A 21,110-nucleotide genomic window follows, 5' to 3' on the forward strand; every position below is an offset into this window, starting at 1 on the left:
TATCACACTTGCCGCACCTCTAATGAAACTTGCCGCCCCTGTAACAAGATCGTAAAAGAAACTATATAAATGCTAAATCTAGGTTTTATTTACCGCTAGATTCTCGATTCGAAAAGATTTTACTGTATAGCAAAATCAAGAACCTGCAAGCTGTACTAGCTTATTGAATGCAAGGTCCAAATATTAAAAATAAATAAAAAAGATGATGTCTTACTACCTATCCAAGTTCCAACTGTTCACATTCAATAAATTTGGTCCCAATGAAACATGACGGAGACTTAAAGGAATGCACAGAAACATCTCTCAAAACGGCTCATCCAAAAGGCTTGTGAACCTCTCAACCCTCCAAGAAGATTTAAGCTAGGAAAAGAAAATCAATTTCCTTTTGGAAGGTCCCTTTCAGCATAGACGTTAATGTACTATCCTTGCCCATTTCAAACCCATCAATCCCAGCACGAATCAATTGCCCTCAAATCTACCACCAAATCATGGAAACTTACTGGGTTCATGCTCAAAATCACAAAATCCAATTTTCATTTCGCTAAGAGTCAACCACTCACTTCTGAAATGTAGAATCGCTTAATTACCTGAAACTTTGAGTAGTTTATAAGTTTATCAACATCAAAAAGATTGCTGTGGCATGTAATTTTTTTTAGAAGCAAAGATGGGTGATAACAGCTTAAGGAACACCATTGATGATGACAAAAAAGATTCAGAGAATAAGACTACTAAAGAAGCAAAGGAAGAGATTTTGATGACCAATCTTGTTCCATTTTTCAAGCTATTCTCATTTACCGACTCTAAAGATGTCATTTTAATGGTTGTTGGTACGATCTCAGCATTTATCAATGGTTGGAAAATGCCCATTATGGCTGTTCTCGGTGGACAACTTATTAACTCTTTTGCGTCAACTGATGGCTCCGATGTACTTAAACAAGTTTCAAAGGTATATCTCTAATTCTGTTTGAAAGATATGGAATTTATGTATAGTAATTGAAAAGTCTTATGTTGTGTCTAATTTAGATGTGCTTAAGTTCATATGTTTGAGCACTAAATTCCGTCGTTCGATAACTCATGTTCTACGGGTAGATCGATACCATGAGCACTAAATGTTTGCCAACTAGTTACAGTTATCACTTGTTAATGTCTTCAGATAGCAATGCAATTTGTTTATCTCGGAATTGGATCTGGCGTGGCCTCGTTCTTCCGTAAGTTTGTATATTTCATGTATGCACTATCTGTACATAATATAGTTAACAACAGTCGAGTATAATTAGCTAACATGCATAGGATCAGTATAAAAGTTTTGAAGTCGAGCAATTACACTATGAAACTAAAATTAAAATTTGATATTTTGCTAGAGGTGGCATGCTGGATGATCACAGGGGAGAGACAGGCAGTACGAATACGAGGTTTGTACTTGAAGATGATACTGAGGCAAGAAATTGCTTTCTTTGACAAGGAAACTACCCGGGGAGAAGTTATTGGGAGAATGTCTGGTGACATTATTCTCATTCAAGATGCTATTGGCGAGAAGGTAAAAGTTGTTTAAATATGGATAGATGAACCCAAAATTTAAAAGCATCATTTAGACATCTAAGATTCAAACTAAGTTGGTGATTAATTATTAAACTCTTTGGAAATTGCAGGCTGGCACATTTGTTGAGCTGATTTCAGCATTTCTTGCTAGTTTTATCATTGCATTCATTAAAGGGTGGCTTCTTACACTTGTCATGTTATCTTCTATTCCTCCTCTTGCAATTTGTGCCATGTCTATGTCCATTTTAATACGCAAGCAAGCATCTCGTGCACAAGCTGACTATCTGCAAGCAGGAACTGTTGTAGAAGAAACTATCAGCTCAATTCGAACGGTTTGTAGCATTAATCCACAAGTTTCCATGGCACAGAGTCGCTTAAATAATTTAAACTTGCTGAATTCTGTAAGTTTGAATTTTGTACATTGTTGTCCTATGTGATTCACCAGCACAATTTGTATCCACAGGTTGCATCATTTACTGGGGAGAATCAAGCTATCGTTAAGTATGACAAGTCCCTGACAAAGGTTTACAAATCTGGTGTTCAGGAGGGGATAGTTGCTGGGTTAGGCCTTGGTTCAACTTTTTCCGTTCTTTATTGTTCTTATGCCTTAGCCGTATGGTTTGGTGCAAAAATGATTAATCAGAAAGGATACATGGGCGGTGATGTCATTAATGTTATAGTTGCTTTATTGAGTGGCTCCATGTAAGTTACTCTATGGATCTTCCTTAACTAGCAGTATTTTAACTTCTGACGAGAATGCATTTCCTGAAGCTTTTGGACTCATCGATATTTCAGGTCTTTAGGGAAGTCATCTTTATGCCTGGGTGCATTTGCCGCTGGACAAGCTGCAGCCTTTAAGGTGTTCAAGACAATAAATAGGAAGCCAGAGATTGATGCATATGACACCGCCAGTGGGAGAATTTTAGATGATATTCGTGGAGATATCGAGTTTAGGGATGTTCACTTTAGTTATCCTACTAGACCAGACGAGAAAATATTTAATGGATTCTCTTTATATATACCAAGTGGTATGACCTATGCTTTGGTTGGGCAAAGTGGAAGTGGAAAATCAACTGTAGTTAGTCTGATAGAAAGATTTTATGATCCCCAAGAAGGTGAAGTTCTTATAGATGGTACAAATTTGAAGGAGTTTCAACTCTTATGGATTAGGGGGAAAATTGGGCTTGTCAGCCAGGAACCTGTGCTCCTTACATGTAGCGTTAAAGATAACATTGCTTACGGAAAGGAAAATGCAACTCTTGAAGAAATTAGAGATGCAACTGAGCTAGCCAATGCTGCTAAATTCATAGAGAGTTTACCTCAGGTTCTTCGTTCTCTTTCTCTCTCGCTCACTTTCAAACACACACACGTTTAAACTGAACAATAGTACACGAGTATTTGTACTTCAAAGTTGACTTACATGTGAATTATTTCATTGCTGGTATCATGATTTCAGGGTCTAGACACGTTAGTAGGTGAGAACGGGACTCAGCTGTCAGGGGGACAGAAACAGAGAATTGCCATAGCAAGGGCAATTCTGAAAAACCCGAAAATCCTACTTCTAGATGAAGCTACAAGTGCACTTGATACGGAGTCTGAGCGAATTGTGCAAGAAGCTCTAGATAGGGTAATGGTGGACCGAACCACTATCATTGTCGCACATCGCTTGAGCACGGTTAAGAATGCAGATACCATTGTGGTCATACATCAGGGGAATATTGTTGAAAAAGGTAGTTATCCAACCAAGAAAACTTCTAGCTATAATATCCCTTCAGGTTTGAAATTGTGTGGCTCATTTATTTTCTTATGTGCATAAGAGCACAGAATTGAACTCTTACTGAGACGTCATATGCTCTTCTTATAAATAAATTTTTAAGGTTCACATCTGGAGCTCCTTAAAGATCCTGATGGGGCTTACGGTCAGCTTGTAAGCTTGCAAGAAGTAAACAAAGACTCAGAAACTGATACAGTAAAACCAGAAATTAGTGTGGAGTCTGACAGGCAATCAGGAAACTTCATGTCTCTCCAGCAATACGGTAGTAGAGGATCAACAGGGGACATGCGCCCTTCTTCAAGCCTTAGTGTCCAAGAGAGATCTCTGTTACGCCAAAGTCTCGACATTCATGGAGAAAAATCACAAATGCCAATTACAGAGAAGGATCAAAAAGTTTCAATTCGTCGTCTTGCCAACCTTAACAAGCCAGAGCTCCATGTTTTACTGCTTGGTGTTGTGGCTGCAGTGATCAATGGAATTGTATTTCCTGCTTTTGCCGTAATGTTTTCTGGTATGATTTCTACATTTTATGAACCTCCAAGTAAGCTTCGGAGGGATGCAAGATTTTGGGCATTGATGTTCGTCGGCCTTGGCATTGTATCCTTTGGGGCATCCCCGGCAAGAACATACTTCTTTGCTGTGGCTGGTTGTAGTTTAATAAAACGTATTCGTTCAATGTGCTTCAAGAAAGTTGTTTACATGGATATTAGTTGGTTTGATGATCCCGAACACTCTAGTGGTATGATTGGTACAAGGCTTTCTGCAGATGCAGCAACAGTACGCAATCTTGTTGGAGATGCACTTGGGCTGCTTATTCAAAACATTGTAACATTAGTTGTTGGTATAGGTGTTGCATTCGAAGCAAACTGGCAATTGGCACTCATTGTTCTTGTTTTGCTACCGTTGATAGGACTGAATGCATGGGTTCAAGTGAAGCTCATGAAAGGATTTGGTGCAAATGCAAAGGTAGTCAGTCTATTGACAACTACAAAGTGTAGAGTTAGGGGCTTACCTAAAAGTGTGGTATTGGTCTAAGCATTCCATGATTTAATTGCAGATGATGTATGAAGAAGCAAGTCAAATTGCCACTGATGCCGTAGGGAATATCAGAACAGTTGCTTCATTTTGTGCTGAAGAGAAGGTGATGAAATTGTACCAAAACAAATGTATTGGCCTAAGGAAGACAGGGATAAGGCAAGGTTTAATTAGCGGATTCGGTTTTGGTATCTCCTTTTTCTTGTTGTTTTGTGTCTATGCTACGAGCTTTTACGCTGGAGCAAAACTACTCGAGGATGGCAAGATAACCTTTCCCGAAATTTTCCGTGTATGTATTTCTTAAAGCTCCTAAAACAGATATTTTTCCTCTATCCATATGGTATTTCATTTGCTGCGTTTTGCAATGATCATAAGCTATGTTAAGGGGTTTTTTGATTGTTAACGTTTTATTACATTTGCTTTATAGGTTTTCCTTGTCCTCACTATGACAGCAATTGGAATTTCCCAGTCAAGTTCGATGTCACCAGACTTCAGCAAAGCTAAGTCTTCAACTGTATCCATCTTTGCAATTCTCGACGGGAAATCAAAACTAGATTCGAGTGATGCCTCTGGAATTACACTTGAAGTTTTGAAGGGTGAAATTGAGTTTGAACATGTTAGTTTTAAGTATCCTCTAAGGCCTGATGTTCAGATATTCAGCGACCTTTGTCTTACTATTCAATCTGGCAAGGTAGTACCTGACTCATCTTTTACTATTTTCTTTTCAACATACCAGATTTTAAAGTGTGTTGCAACTCATATACGAAGGCATCACAATTCACATGTTTAACTTGGTTAACATTTTGTTGACAAAGTTGCTTCTTGTATGCAATCTTAGGTGATATCCCTGGTTGGAGAAAGTGGAAGCGGAAAATCAACAGTGATATCACTATTGCAGCGGTTTTATGATCCTGACTCTGGCCAAGTTAGAATAGATGGTATTGAAATTCAAAAGTTTCAATTGAGATGGTTGAGACAACAGATGGGGTTGGTTAGCCAAGAACCTGTGTTGTTCAATGACACAATCCGAACCAACATTGGATATGGTAAGGAAGGAACTGCAACGGAGGCAGAGATTCTTGAGGCAGCAAAACAAGCAAATGCCCACAATTTCATAAGTGGGTTACAAAAGGTTAGAACACTAAATCTTGCCAAGTGTATCAGTAATAAGTGGAATTCTAATTGTAACTTAGTAACTTGTTCATCTAATCATTTGAATTTTCTACAACCAAATGAAGGGGTATGATACAATAGTAGGGGAGAGAGGAGTCCAATTGTCAGGTGGCCAAAAGCAACGAGTCGCAATTGCGCGTGCCATAGTTAAAGGGCCAAAGATATTATTACTGGACGAGGCAACAAGTGCACTGGATTCAGAATCAGAACGAGTAGTTCAAGATGCATTGGACCGAGTTATGGTGAACAGGACGACAATTGTGGTGGCACATCGGTTAACAACAATTAAGAATGCTGATGTAATTGCTGTTGTAAAAAATGGGATAATTGCTGAGGAAGGAAATCATAGTACCTTAATGGGTATGGAGGATGGAATATATGCATCTCTTGTAGCACTAAACATGGATGGTGCATCTTAACCATATTCTGCTCATATTCTTGTCTTCTTAATAATCCAATGGTGATATTAATAAGTTAACATGTAGTTATCTTTTCACGCATTCAGAATCTACAAAAGTTTGCAACTCAGTAACACCAGCTTTCCCAACCAAAGATGCTGAACACACTCAAATCCTAATTACAACTTAAGGTTCAACACTGTGTGTGCATAATCCTAATTTTGTTGCGGAAAATGCAGGCAGCATTTCCAGTTTATTCCATGGGTACAGTACTAGAGTTCCAGCATCTCAATGCACATTTTTTTGGTACTTCATGTAATTCTATGGATATTGCATATAGAGAGGGAGACTAAGATGAAGCTGATCGGAACAACACAGGAACAACTTGCAGAGGTATCTTCCTATTAACAGTGATACCAAAACCTTCGGTCATATCCAGTTCCTCAGCGCTAGCACCGCCAGGCAATTTCCAGTCGAAGTTGTACAAGAGGTTGGCAAGAGCAAATTCCACCACTGCAAGTCCAAATGATATACCTGGACACCCTCTTCTTCCAGACCCAAATGGAAAAAATTGAAAATCTTGACCTTTCAAATCCACAAGATTGTTTTCAAATCTTTCAGGATAAAACTCGTCCGGCTTGTCCCAAAACTTGGGGTCTCTTTGAATTGTCCAAACGTTGATGAAAACGCCTGTATTTTGTGGGATATCATAACCTCCGATATTAACATTAGCAGTGGAGTTTCTTGAAATCAAATTCGGCAAAGGCGGATGCAAGCGTAGGCTCTCTTTAACAATGCACTTCAAGTAGTCCATTTGATTAATGTCATCCTCTTCCACCTTGGTTTTGTTGCCAACCACTCTTCTTACCTCTTCTTGTGCTTTCTTCATCAGCTTCGGATTCTTTATAAGTTCTGCCATTGCCCATTCAATGACAGTTGGAGACGTATCGCTTCCACCAACAAACATGTCCTGTTTATTCACCACACCACGAATTCATTTATATATATGATGCTGAAAGCAAATAGAGGAAAACTGACATACATATAGGAATAGAACTTAATTACCATAATTATTCCTTTCATAGCATCTCTGGTGAGGCTGAGGTTATCATGCTCAGCATGAAGAACAAGTAGATCTATGAAGTTTCTCTTGTCTTCTTTGTCGTCGTCAAGGTGATGATCATCAATGATTTGGTTAAAGAAAGTATCTAGTTCTTGAGAGGTTTTCGTAAGCTGCCTGTTCAACCCAGTGACAGTATCCATCCATATAAGCCAGGGAATGAAATCTCCAAAACTGAAAGACTCTATCAACGCCGTCGCCTTCGTAATCAACTTTAAGAATCTCTCTATGTAATCTTTGTTAAAGTTATCCCCAAGTGAACACCTGACTATAATGGAGTTAGACAAAGTGAACGACGTCTCACTCAGATTAATCATTTCCCCCTTTCTGGACGAATAGGCTATCTTCTCCACCACTTTATATATTTCTTCTTCTCTAACGTACTTAAAAGATTGGACCCTCTTAGTACTCAACAATTCAAGAACACAAAACTTCCTAAGTTGTCTCCACTGCTCACCATATGGAGCTAGAGCTATGTTATTTCCACCAAAAAACATAATTTTTGCAGCTTTTGTACAAAGCCTATCGGCGAAGGTAAGATCATGAGTCTTTACGATTTGAGTTGCCATCTCTGCAGATGAAACTACGAGTATACGTTTTTCACCCAAATTCAAAAGCATGAGTGGTCCAAATTCAAAAGCATGAGTGGTTCAAAAACATGCGATGAAAACATTGGTGAAGTATCGGAGATAACTGATGAATGTTTCCAAAGATTGGAATCTTGGGTGGAGAAGGTGGTAGATTGAGCTTTATGTTTGATCTATCAGCAGACCTCTTAATTATTAGCTTCTTTAACATGTAGATAACAGCACAGGAAATGAGAATGGTTGTGATAGAGAGCATGATTGGGTGCAGTGACATGACTGTATGTTGTTCTAACATGATTGTGAATTAGATTTCCTAAATGGATGAGAATAGATAACCATATAGCTTTCTATTGTCAAAACAAAAAGATATGGTTGGTGATCATTACTTTATATTTAGTTAGTAGTGGCTGCTTCTGGTGGCTGTTGTGCTATGCGTGCGTGACCATTTAATGAAGACTTTTTTTTGTTACCTAACCTTCATTCCCGTGATTATTCAAGGCACGAACCAGTACAATGTACAGCAAGCAGGTAAAGAGGCTGCTTTTCAAACCATGACCAGATAACAGATAAAGAAAACAATTATATTGTACTTTAATGTCGTGTCTATTTTCAGAATCATCAAGGATACTCAAACGTGATACAACTACTGAATCACCCGAGCAGACAAAGTTCATTAAAGAACAAACACGGTGAATAGCATGCAAGCAGTAAGCACGGCTTTAAGAAAAATAAAAATAAATAAAATAATAGGTGCCTGGTACACATAACAAGAAAGCGACACATGCATATGTCACTAAATGCATTGTATATGGGCTGTGGCACAATCTAGTTGACATGATGAGCACCCTTATTCTGTACAAGGTTTTCCGGATACTGACAAAATCTAAACCAGATTGTTTATCTTCTATAACATCTAGGCTTATGGTGGCTTTGGCACAGAGGGATTTAGGGGGATTCGGGGCGAGTTCGGTTTAACAGAAGTAGATAGGAGCATATCTGATGGAGGGTGAAAATATTACTTTTTCATGACAAATAGGATTTTAGCTTTCCATTTAGCATAAATTTATCTCCAAAATAGATATGGCGGTCATCCTTGAATTTCAACAAAAAAGAAAGATAGATTAGAGAGCAAATTTCTCGTTCATTAGTCTTATCCCTTCGCAAGAACATGCGAACACTTCTCAAGACTTTAGACCCATAAGCCTGGGAAGTAGTATGTATTGTTAGAGCATCGCTCGGTCGAACTGACAAGTTTTGTTGTCTCAAGTTTGTTGTCAATGTTAGATGTACAAAACTATATCTTGAGTTCTAGTCTACTAAAGTTACGTATCGGACTAGGATTAGATTACGATAGTTGAGTTTCAGACATCATTAAATAACCTTCGAAGATTGAAGATGAAATAACAAATAAAGACATTTGCGAGAACTTCATCAACAAATAGGTATGTCAAGACTGATCTACCATATTTACTCATGGCATATATCATTCTATCTTATGAGACTATGTTGTATGATTCTGGTAGATTTAATATTGGAAAGAAGAAATTTCAAGTTCAAGCTTGTCTTGGTTAAACTCTCGAAATATGATTCAAGCAATGGATGTTCGTATATCCTTAGCAATCTTAGTCAGAACAACTTATTGTTCAAAAACTATTTTTGTTTCAAGTTGATCATTTGGAAATTGTTCAAGCAACAATGTATATTGTCTACGTCTATTGGGAATATTTAAAATTTAATTATGAGATATTTAAAACTGTTTTGTGCAAGGTACATATACTTGTATGTGTTATCTTATCCAATCACGGACTGTAGAGGTTTGTAAACCTGGTTTGTGAACCCTTTATATCTGAGTTCGGGAATTGTTTAGGTTTGTAAACCTCTTGAATCTGACTTCGCGAACTTTCAAGGTTGCAAACCGTATGGCTTGACTTCGCGAACTTCCAGTGTTTTGCAAAGCTATATAATTCCATTTTAGTATAAGGTCGCGAACTATTCTATATGACTATGTTCACTTTTGATACAACTCTCATAAACACTTCTAGGACAACTTTGTTCACAAAATTACTTTAGTCTTGTGGATTATTGTTTAGTCTTGAGTGTTATCGAACACTGTTTTCTGCTTGTAAGTTTAAAGGCATACTTGCCGTTATGCACTATCATTGTGCGCGGTTTCAGAATCGAATCATAGTGCATATTCTTCTGCGTAATTTCAAGGAGAATTTTTGCATGCTTACATGAATTCTTAACAAGAATTTCATCTAAACTGAGAAAGTTTTTACTTGGATCTCAAGTTATCTGTAGCCTTGATAATCTATAAATAGAGAGACTCTTGCAACAGGATTTCTTAATCCCTGGAACACTTGTGTCCTAGTTGCATAGCTAGAATCATCGCTATAACCTAGGTTTTTTATGAAATTGTATTCTAGGTTATGACTTTGAAGACTTCACTTAGGGATTCGTGAAGCCTGGTCAGACTATCTTTTTGCTTAATAATTCTTATATACAGATCTTCTCCTACTGGCTATCGAAGTTCACTAACTTTATATCAGGAACAAGATAGATTGAAATCACAAAGTTCTCTTTGTCTCAGATTTTATGATTTCCCAAGCTGAATATCTAAGCTCTTCTTTGGTTTGTTTAGATTGTTCTTGAGAGGTGGTTAATGATATGGCTTCTCTGCTAATAGAGTGTAAGTGTTCTAGATCCGTGAGGTTTACTGGGCTTTGTCTACTTCAAACAGATTTCCAAACCTAGATTAAAACATATGAAAAGGGAAATCAAATAGGCCTATCTGTTAGAGGAAGATGGGTATAACAAATCTTCACTGGGGTTGAAGCAACTCTTAGGATGTAAGGACTTCAGCTAATGGAATCAAGTGCGTAGAATCTTGCAATGCTCAAGATATATAAGAAAAACGACTGCAACTGAATTGTTTGGAGGGTTAATTTAGTCTCAACTACATTCTAGTACGAAGTCTGATAGTAGGCTAGTGTCTGTAGAGGTTTAATACAATATGGTTCTCAAATCTAGATGAGGTCCAGAGGTCTTTTTAAAGGTGCATTTTTCCTGGTTAACAAAATTTCTGGTGTCTTGTATTTTTTATTTCCCGTATTATATTGTTTATCTTTATAATAAGAATAGCATAAGTGATACGTCCTCAACCTAGATAGTTAAGTACTTAATTATTGTCTGAGATTAAAAAAAAAGACTCGTTCTTATTGAATTCATAACTTGAAATATAGATTACAAGTTTTATACTTGTTAGAATTCAGATACCACTAGATTGATCTTGGATATTGATTTTTGAGATCATCCAAGAACTCTTCAATACAATCAGGTACATGGATATGTATATATATTGATCGTGAAATAGAAAGAGAAAAACTTTATATACAATCTTCATCAAGGTTCTTTGCTTTGACTTGCTTGTGATTGTATTAGGTTTTGTGCATATTGTTTTGCCGAAAAGTTGGTGATGTACTTGGTACCCTATTCTTTTCATGTATAAAATTTATATGCAAAGTTTTTAATATCATAGACCTAAAAAGTTCTGCCTAAGATAATATTTGAAACTCAAAGAGTGTTTATTAAATATAAATAAATCTTGAATGTCATTTTGATAAGAAGAGAGCTTATTGACTCAAAACTCAAAAGTGGGATTCGTGGTACTGGACATAGAAAAGGTTGTTGACAATGTTCGTTGGCATATATTGGATCATGTTTTATAAAGTTCAAGGTTTTGGAAGAAATGGAGGAGCTAGATTTTTTGGTGCATTTCCTCTGCTAGGATTTTTTTTTTTTTTAATTAATGGAAGCCCATCTCAAAGATTTAGACCTCAAAAAAGGTTGGAGAGAAGGTATCCTTATTCCTAATGGGACCGGAAATCTTCACTAAGTTAATGAAGAATGCAATGGATCTTAATATGATTTCGGGGTTCAAAGTGAACTCCAACATTGGGGTATCCCATCTCCAATTTGCATATGACGCACTGGTGTTTTAGGATGTTAAGGAGAAAAAAACAGTAAACATAGTTATCATTCTTCAAATTTTTGAAGTTATAACTTGTCTGACTGCCAATTTAAGGAAAAAATGTAGCAATTAGTGTGGGTGCAAACAGAAAAATTCAAGTTGTGAATGATATTCTCAATTGCAAAATTGAGCATCTTCCACTCAAATACTTGTGTTAGCAGAAGATCTTCAATTTGGGTTTTTGTTATTGAGAAGTTTCAAAATAAACTTGCACAAAAGGTTCTTAAATAAGTTCGGTAGAGTTGTTTTAATCAATAACACTCTATCAAGCCTTCCTATTTAGAATATGTCAATCTTTCTTATGTCCCTGGAGATAAAAAGAAACAGTTAGTAAAACTCATGTGGGAATTTTTGTATGGATTAGTAGCTGAAAGAAGTACAATATGTTCGACATCATGGATGAAATTCTGTAAAACCCAAAGCTTTGAGAGGATTAGCTATTAGAAATTTGAGATCAGATAACAAAATTTTTATTATAAAAATGGACTTAAAGGTTTAACATGGAAAGATCTACACTTTGGAATATAATAATCGAAGAAAAATTAATGGTGATGTTGAAGATTTGTGAGTGAAAGACAATAAACTTCTCAAGGAAGAGAAATCTGGATAGGATTCAGAAAATTAAGTGTAGTCATGTTAAAGATATATCTACTTTGGAGTTTAGAAATGGACCTTCCATTCGTTTTTAGTGCAATAAATAGATGGAGAATAAAGCACTCAAAGTAAGGTCCCTAAGTTCGTACAAATTATCTCATAAGCAATAGAAATTCATGGAAATAGAAATGGTTGAAAATGAGTTGCAACTCCCAATTTTTGCATGTTGCAGTACAAGTGGAAACTGTAGTAAAAAGAGTCTAACTTCTCTTATGGGCAGACCTATGAGGTGCCTTTTATCTGTTAGTTGGGTGCTGTAATAAATATTAACCTTGTGCGTGTGTGCTCTAGCGTGTGAGAGTGTACGTTGATATCTATTTATTACCCATGTAATCTTCTTTCTTAGTCAGCTAACAAAAAACAGTCTTATCTTCTTTATCAATTATTCTTTCTCTTCTCATATCAGACTCTAGATCTGGAATTTCTGCTTCTAACGCCATTTTGTAGTGTAGATCACTACAGAAACCCTGAATACAATTGGCAACTAGCCAACGATGGATCAACTTCTCTGATATTAGAGTTCGATCCTCAGATTATTGTGTTACAAATTTCTTGTCATTTCGATGACCCACTGCAAACTGTGAACCTTGAGGATTCATGAGTGTTGTGGTATGGGACGTGCACTTATGATCTGTTAGATATTCGGGTTGGATCCGAATATGGTCGCCCATATTATATGTGACAAGTCCGGTAGGGTTCCATATTCCTTAGGGTTTAGAACCTATATAAGCATCTCTAACATGTGTGTAGAAGGGTGAAGTGATTCCACCGATATCATACCATAGTTTTACCATTAGAAAAGCGGTAACTCTAACCCTAAAGAGAGTTACCATAAGGAGAAAAGGTTTTAAGTTCTTAGACTGTGAATCAAGTTTGTGTTCATCTTTGGAGATTGTAGTATTTGCTGATCGTCGTGTTGAAACGTTGTTGTTGATGTTGTTGCTGCTTGTTGTTGCTAATTGGATCTCCAGATCAAGGTACGAATCGATACCCGTTTCCGCTTTAATCGGATACTCTCTGATATTGGTATCGTGAGCTATTGGTTTGCTGCATTTTCGTGCTTGATATAACTTGCTTTGGTTTCTTGTAAGTTGATGATAACATGATAGTGTCATGATTAGGGTTCTTGTTGTTTTTTGGGTTAAAAACCATTAATGGATGTATAAATATTTCGGATCTTGATAAGGGTGTTTTATTTTGAAATATTTAATTGGGTATATTCATTATTGATTCAAATGATCTCCTGGAAAGTTTTGTATCGTTTGAACGTGTGGTTTGAGAGATATAGTTTGTGAGCAGTGGTTTGATGATTTTTTTGATGTATATATGTCGATCCATGTTAATTTAAATTTATGTAGATAGATAGTTCTCTCTGAGAGCTTTCATTTGACATATTATTTGCTTGAATCGGAGCTTGTAGGAGTGAGATATCGTCTCCCAAAGTTGGTCATGCGCGTCTGTACGCTGCTGAAATTTGGAGAAGATGATGAACAATAATCGAGTTAAAATCGGCGAGTCAACACAGTAAAATTGGCGAGTCGACACTGTCCAAATCGGCGAGTCAACTCGGTCTAGGATCGGCGATTCAACTCGCGTTTCGGACCGGTGGGTCGGCTCGCGGTTCGCACAGGTGGGTCAGCTCGCGGCTCATATCAGTGGGTCGAGTCGCGGTCCAAACCAGTGGGTCAACTCGCAGTTCAGCCCGCGGTTCGGCCCTGGTTATTTGTTCTCATTTTTTCTCTATTTGTGGTTATCGGATCAACTCCAATTTTAGTACCCTAAGGTTTTTCGACGCTCCGAATTCAATAAAACTATTTTCAGAACCTAATTAGATTCACATGATAGGTTTTTTTTGAAATTATATGGTTAATCGCTTTATCCATGATAACATGTGAATGGTCTATGTTGTGATTGTCTAATTTCTTTAATATAAAACATGTATGGTGCTGCATTGAATTCATATCTTACTAAATTGTATGTCTATATAACATGTTGATTGATTAGATAATCATCTTTGTTTGATAACATGTTTGATTGAATTATTATCTTGATAGAATAACATATTAAAACAATTGAGTGGGAGGTTGTTTGGTTGAGTTTATTTAATTCCCAAAAACCATTAACTTAAGCATATATTAAATAGATGTAGAAAATATTACTTGTGGCGCGAGAGATGATTAAGAGTTTAACGATTTTTCGATCTTGCGACTTGTAATGTTGTTTTGCTATTTATTTAGATTAATGTCGCAAAGTTATTTTTGAATATATGTATAGTGCCATAAGTTTAATATCCTTTTCTTATTTTTCGCATGATATGTTAGACTAAATGGCTTCCAAGAACATCATTGTTGATTTGAACAAGGGAGAAAAACTTGATGGAGACAACTATAACATCTGGCGCCGAAAGATCGTTTTTCTCTTGAATGATGACGGGCTGCAGGAAATAACTGAGCATGTGATGCCTCGGCCTGAGGAGGGTACGACGGTTCAACACCGTCGCAACCTCGAGGATTACCAGGAATGGATTAAGAAGGTCGCAGTGCTCGTCATATGATCCTGAGATCAATGCACAATGATCTCATTGGCGAGTTTGAGAACCACCAGGTTTCTCATGACATGTTAGAGGCAGTCAGGCAGATATTTGGAGTTACCTCTGTGGCTAAGTTGCACTCTTTAACTATGAAGTTTGACACTTGTCAAAAGAAGCCGAATGTTACAATGAAGCAACATTTGAGGACAATGTCGTCAATGATACGCGAACTTGAGGCTGCAGGTCATCACTTGACAGATGAACAACAGGTACAAGTTGTTATTCGTTAGTTACCTAACTCTTGGGAGCAGATGAATCAAAACATGACACATAATGATAATGTCCGCACTTTTGAGGATATTTTTCGTCGTGTGGAACTAGAAGTCGAGCGCTTGGAAGCTGCTAAGACTGACAGTTCTGTTTTCGCTGCTGAATCTGTTTCGCATAAGACCAATGGGTCTAAGCGCAAGAGGGGTAATGTTTCTTCTGATAAGAATCCTTGTGGAGGATCTGGGCCATCCACTACCAACGCTCCTAAGCGCAAAAGAGGCAAGCGTGCTGGTAATAAAGACAAAACAGAGATGAAATGCTTTAACTGTGATAAGAAATGACACTTTGCTCGTGAATGCACTGAGCCAAAGAAGGTAATTTCTGAACCCCTTCCTAGCTATGAATTTTTTGTTTCTAGTCAAGCATTAGTTGCTCATTCTCCTCATTTGTGGGTTGTAGATTCAGGAGCAACCGACCATGTAGCGAGGGACCGAGATGGGTTCCTAGATTATCGTCGAGTTCCTTATGGGAGCATGAGAGTTTATATGTGGAACACAACTAGCATAGAAGTACTTGGCATCGATACCTATATGCTAAATTTGCGACAGAAGCGCACCTTAATCCTCCATGATGTACTTTATGCTCCAGATATTCGACGAAATTTAGTTTCAGTTAATACTATGTTGCGTCTAGGCTTTAGTTTTCTTTTTGAGGGTAATTATGTTAAGATTTTCTTGGCAACTGAGTTTTGTGGTTTTGGTTTAATGTCGGATGGATTTATGGCTTTGGATGTTGACAATTCTAGTTCTTATGATGCCAACAAATCTATTTCATTAGTTGCGTCTTCCTCATATGTTAATAATGATTCTGTGATTTGACATGCTAGATTAGGTCATATAGGGCAAGAAAGGATGACTAGGTTAGCTAGATAAGGTCTTTTAGGCCTCATCGCTAAAGTATCCTTGCCTACCTGTGAACATTGTCTTGCAGGTAAAGCCATTAGAAAACCGTTTAAGACAGCCAAATGGGCCTCTGAGCCTTTGCAATTAATTCATTCTGATATATGTGGCCCAACGAACGTTAAGGCAAGACATGAAGCCTCTTATTTCATCACTTTCATAGATGATTTTACGCGATATGGTCATATTTACTCAATATCCCATAAATCAGAAGTATTGGACTGCTTTAGACGTTATGTATGCGAAGTGGAAAATCAAATAAATAAGAGCATTAAGGCTCTCAGAACTGACCGTGGACGCGAGTATCTATCTGACCTATTCAAAGGGTGTTGTGAAGAAAAAGGGATCCTGAGACAATTGATTATTCCTGGTACTCCGCAACAAAATCGTGTAGCAGAGGGAAGGAATCGTACTTTGTTTGACATGGTTAGGTCAATAATAGCGCAATTACTATTTATTTTTGGGGAGATGCGTTACTGACTGCTGCCTATGTCCTTAATCGTGTGCCTTCGAAGTCAGTGCCTTCCACCCCATATGAATTATGGACCAGCAGAAAACCTGAATTGGGTAATTTGTGACCATGGGGTTCAACTGCTTATGTACACAGCAGTTCTCATCGGTATGGGAAGTTGGGCCCTCGAGCGAAAAAGTGTATCTTTATCAGATATTCTGAACACTCAAAAGGCCATGTGTTCATTGTTGAGCAGCCTGATGGAAGTGTAACTGAGATTGAGTCACGTGATGCATATTTCTTAGAACAAGATTTTCCTAGAAGGAACGAGGTAGGGGGAGATCTTAGCCTCTTTGAGGTGGAAGAGTCAATGGAAGACGCACCAATTCGTCTAGTTGAGAATAACGAAGAAATTCCTCGTTCTCCTAGGGAAAGTGGGAGTGCTCCACCTGATAATGGATTGGCTCCATCAATTCAGGATCCTCAATCTCGGAGAAGTGAACATGGAAAAGTCCCTCGTCGTCTTTTTCAGATTGAGGGGGAAAGTTTCATGGTTTGTTCGCATGATGACACAGATCCTAAGAATTTCAAAGAGGCTATGTCATCTAATAAAATGGAAAAATGGATTATTGCACAGAAAGAAGAGATAGAATCAATGAGGATAAATGGTGTGTGGCAATACGTTGACCTCCCAGAAGGGCGCAGGGCTATTGGAAACAAATGGGTTTTCAAAGTCAAATGCAATACAGATGGTTTAGATGAAAGATATAGGGCTCGCCTTGTGGCGAAAGGCTACACCCAACAGGAGGGTGTTGACTACGAGGAAACTTTCTCCCCTGTGGTGAGAATTTCCTCGATACGCCTTATGTTAGCTATTGTCGCACATATGGATTTGGAACTTCATCAAATGGATGTTAAGACTGCATTTCTCAATAGAGAACTAGATGAGGAAATTTACATGGAGCAACCAGAGGGATTCGTTATTAAAGGTCAAGAGCGCAAAGTTTGTAAGCTCCAAAAATCAATTTATGGCCTAAAACAATCATCTAGACAATGGTATTTAAAATTTGATCGAGACATTGTTTCCAATGGGTTTACGATGATAGAGGAAGATCATTGTGTGTACGTTAAACAGTCTGATAAAGTCATTATCATGTCCTTATATGTTGATGATATCCTTATAGATGAGAGTAACATGGAAATTTTTGTCGCCACAAAAGAGTGGTTGTCCTCAAATTTTGAGATGGAGGACATGGGAGAAGAAAGCTATGTGCTCGGGATTAAGATTCTTAGAGATCGTTCAAAGAGACTTTTGAGTATGTGACAAGAGACATACATTAAAATGGTTCTTGAGCGATTTCACATGAAAGATTGCAATCCCATAGACACTCCAGTTGCTAATGGTCAGAACTTAATCCTTGAGATGTGCCCCAATACCCCTGAAGATAAAGACAGGATGTCGCGAGTACCCTGTTCCAACGTAATTGGGATCTTGATGTATGCTATGATGTGTACTCGGCCTGATATATGCTATGCTATTGGATTAGTTGGTCGGTACCAGTCGAATCCCAGTTTTGAGCACTGTCAAGCAATCAAGAGGATACTGAGGTATCTCAAAGGGACGAGCGACCTCATGCTATGATACAAGGGTTCAGATCTACGTCTCAGTGGTTATTGTGATGCTAACTGGAATGGATAAATGGGAGAGAAAAAATGCACTTCAGGGTATGATTTCTTGCTAAATAGCGGGGCCATCGCATGGAGTAGTAAGAAACAATCAATTGTCGCTATGTCATCAATGGAATATGAGTTTGTAGCTTGTCAAGCTGCTGTACAAGAATCTAATTGGTTGAGGAGGTTCTTTGAGAGTTTTGAATTTTTCACTCACGCTATTGATGTAGTGAAAATTCACACTGATAGCACATCAATGATTGCGTATACAAAAGACCCGAAGTACCATGGAAAGACTAAGCACATTGACAGGAGGTGTTGCTTTATTAGAGCTGCTCTTGCGAAGAAAGAAATAGTTTTGGAGTACATGCCTACAGAATTGATGATAGTTGATCCCCTTACTAAACCTATACCAAGAGGTGTTTTATTGTATCATATTAGAACGTTGGGTTTACGTAGGTGGTAATGGATGTCTCTATATTTATTTCATTTTATTTTTAAGACATGATGATCGTAGATGCATATATTTTATGGATATTTATTAATAATCAATACAATTTGATAATGGATCATTGTTGTGATTAATTATTTACTTATGGGCATGGATATACACGCTGACATTGGTGCATAGAGAATGCATTGTGTCAAAACTTGATTGATATGTCACTAGGTATGGACTGATTTACTCACATAAGCAGTCACCTTTTGGCGCTAAGGAGAGCGAGAAAAGATGAGATGATGCATCGCCTTGGAAATACCAAGATGAGATCTATATAGTGGAGATCGATGATGAATGTACCTATTGTTTATCATACCTTAAAGTATAGCCAAATGAGAAATCTCTTTCACGGCGCTTGTTGAAAGCGAGCAGTTAGAAATTTCGGATTAAGCGCAAGAATTGAGACTAAGTCAAGATTTGTAGAGTGTAAGAGTTTGTGACATATACTTGTGTAGACAAGTAAAACTCCACTCTAGCGCATTTTCATATTATGCGTGCTTGCGATCACTACGGAGGTGCGAAAATGGTTCCATATTTTTCTCACCATGTGAGTCCGTATGATAATCAGATTATACACAAGTAACCTTACGACTTTTGTCTTTGTTATTAACTAAAGATTCGATGATTGCTACTTTAGTATTTTTCATGTGGCCTTGGATGATCCGGCCTAAAGGGTACACATCTGGGAAAGCAGTTGAATCTAACAATTCATGGTAATAGGGTGAAAGGAAGGTCATCAAACTCATGAACGTTTTATATTCACAGTGGACAACTTAAGTTTCCTTGCTGGAGTTGCAACACAAGTGTGAATGTATTTACAATAAGATAGCATGAGGGCTAGACTAGCTCTACGAGGGATCAGAGTAGTCTAAACCAATGAGATTTTGATGGACCTAGGATACTACGAGATACAAACATTTTTTTCTTAAAGGGTTGATGTCTCAATGCTGCCTCATATCGAGATGCTAGTATGGAGCTCCCAAAATGCAGGTACCTCGACGGTCGCACGGGCTATTTACTAATATGAACTTTTCTTTCTTCTGGTACAATCCACACACATTATGTGCGAGTGAGAGATGTTAGATATTCGGGTTGGATCTGAATATGGTCGCCCATATTGTATGTGGCAAGTCTGGTAGGGTTCCATATTCCTTAGGGTTTGGAACCTATATAAGCATCTCTAACATGTATGTAGAAGGGTGAAGTGATTCCGCCGATATCACACCATAGTTTTACCATTAGAAAAGCGGTAACTCTAACCCTAAATAGAGTTACTATAAGGAGAAAAGGTTTTAAGTTCTTAGCTTGTATATCAAGTTTGTGCTCATCTTTGGATATTGTAGTACCTGTTGATCGTTGTGTTGAAACATTGTTGTTGCTGCTGTTATTGCTGCTTGTTCTTGCTAATCGGAGCTCAAGTTCAAGGTACGAACCAATACCCGCTTCCGATTTAATCGTATAATCTCTGATAAGATCCTGTGTTGCAATATCCTTTTGGAAAACCTGAGTGTGTGGTATGGGACGCATGCTTAGGGGATCCAAATTGATATTGTCGGTAACGTTTGACTCTTTTTTTGATTATGGGTATGTGGTGTGGGATGTATGCTAGAAAGGTCTTAATTAATCGTTGTTCATAACAAACTAAAGAAACCTTGCGCGATTTCTGAGCATCGTGGAACGAGACATATGCTCAAAAAATCCAAATCGAAGAAGTTTATCGATAATAGTTTTGTTTTGAACTTCGGGGACGAAATTCCTTAAATGGGGGTGATAACGTAAAACCCGCACTTTTCGCATGACGCATGCTCATGGATGCGTAATTGAACAAGATGAAGCCTCATCTTAAACTTGTAGAAGCATTAACGATGTTTCAGCACCATTATGATGTGAGTGTACCTATAAGAAGTTGAGGATGTTCCTCGAGGAAGTGGTGTTTGGCGAGTATCCATCCTCTCAAAGACTTATATTTGTAAAAATGTAAATAAGACATATATAGGGAGGAGGTGTTTTTTGGTAGGAAATCAAGGATGTTTACCCGAGGAACCTTACTCCAGGAAGCTTATCCGACGAAGTATCAATCATGTGCAATCTTGTGCATATCTTGTGAAAGACCCTTTAGCCTATACGGAATATGTTTTGCTCCTCTTTTGTTGCGCAACACGAGTTGGATTTAATTCCTTGTCCAACGTTGATTAACTACATTCAGTCCTTGATCTCTTCGAGGAACGAAAAAGGGTGCATAGGGTAGCCGCAATGAGTTGCAACATTAGTGGTACAACATTTTGTCGCTCATATCATCTAATTGCAAGGTGATTGAGAAATTATGGTAACTCATATCATCTGGCTCGGCAATGAGATGCAAGAGATGATTGGTACCGTACTTTATGAGGTAAGTTATAGTTTATTCTTAGTATGCTCAT

At 37.8% G+C, this 21,110-nt stretch overlaps 2 protein-coding genes across 2 annotated transcripts; one reads left to right on the forward strand and one right to left on the reverse strand.

Moving 5' to 3' along the window:
• Positions 1-297: 297 nt before the first annotated feature.
• Positions 298-6,029, forward strand: LOC113289578 (ABC transporter B family member 11-like). Its single transcript, XM_026538873.1, has 12 exons — positions 298-946; positions 1,154-1,208; positions 1,362-1,537; positions 1,650-1,871; positions 2,003-2,241; positions 2,335-2,863; positions 2,996-3,269; positions 3,417-4,279; positions 4,371-4,637; positions 4,776-5,039; positions 5,187-5,480; positions 5,587-6,029. The coding sequence occupies exons 1-12, from the start codon at positions 665-667 to the stop codon at positions 5,938-5,940; spliced, it is 3,819 nt and encodes a 1,272-aa protein (XP_026394658.1). The 5' UTR covers positions 298-664; the 3' UTR covers positions 5,941-6,029.
• Positions 5,960-8,050, reverse strand: LOC113289579 (cytochrome P450 71A1-like). Its single transcript, XM_026538874.1, has 2 exons — positions 6,985-8,050; positions 5,960-6,889 (listed from the first exon to the last, which is right to left on the reverse strand). Exons 1-2 carry the CDS (start codon positions 7,657-7,659, stop codon positions 6,269-6,271), a joined length of 1,296 nt encoding a protein of 431 aa, XP_026394659.1. The 5' UTR covers positions 7,660-8,050; the 3' UTR covers positions 5,960-6,268.
• Between the last annotated feature and the right edge of the window lie 13,060 nt (positions 8,051-21,110).

The sequence above is a fragment of the Papaver somniferum genome, chromosome 6 (genome assembly GCF_003573695.1).
Source record: "Papaver somniferum cultivar HN1 chromosome 6, ASM357369v1, whole genome shotgun sequence".
Taxonomy (NCBI): domain Eukaryota; kingdom Viridiplantae; phylum Streptophyta; class Magnoliopsida; order Ranunculales; family Papaveraceae; genus Papaver; species Papaver somniferum.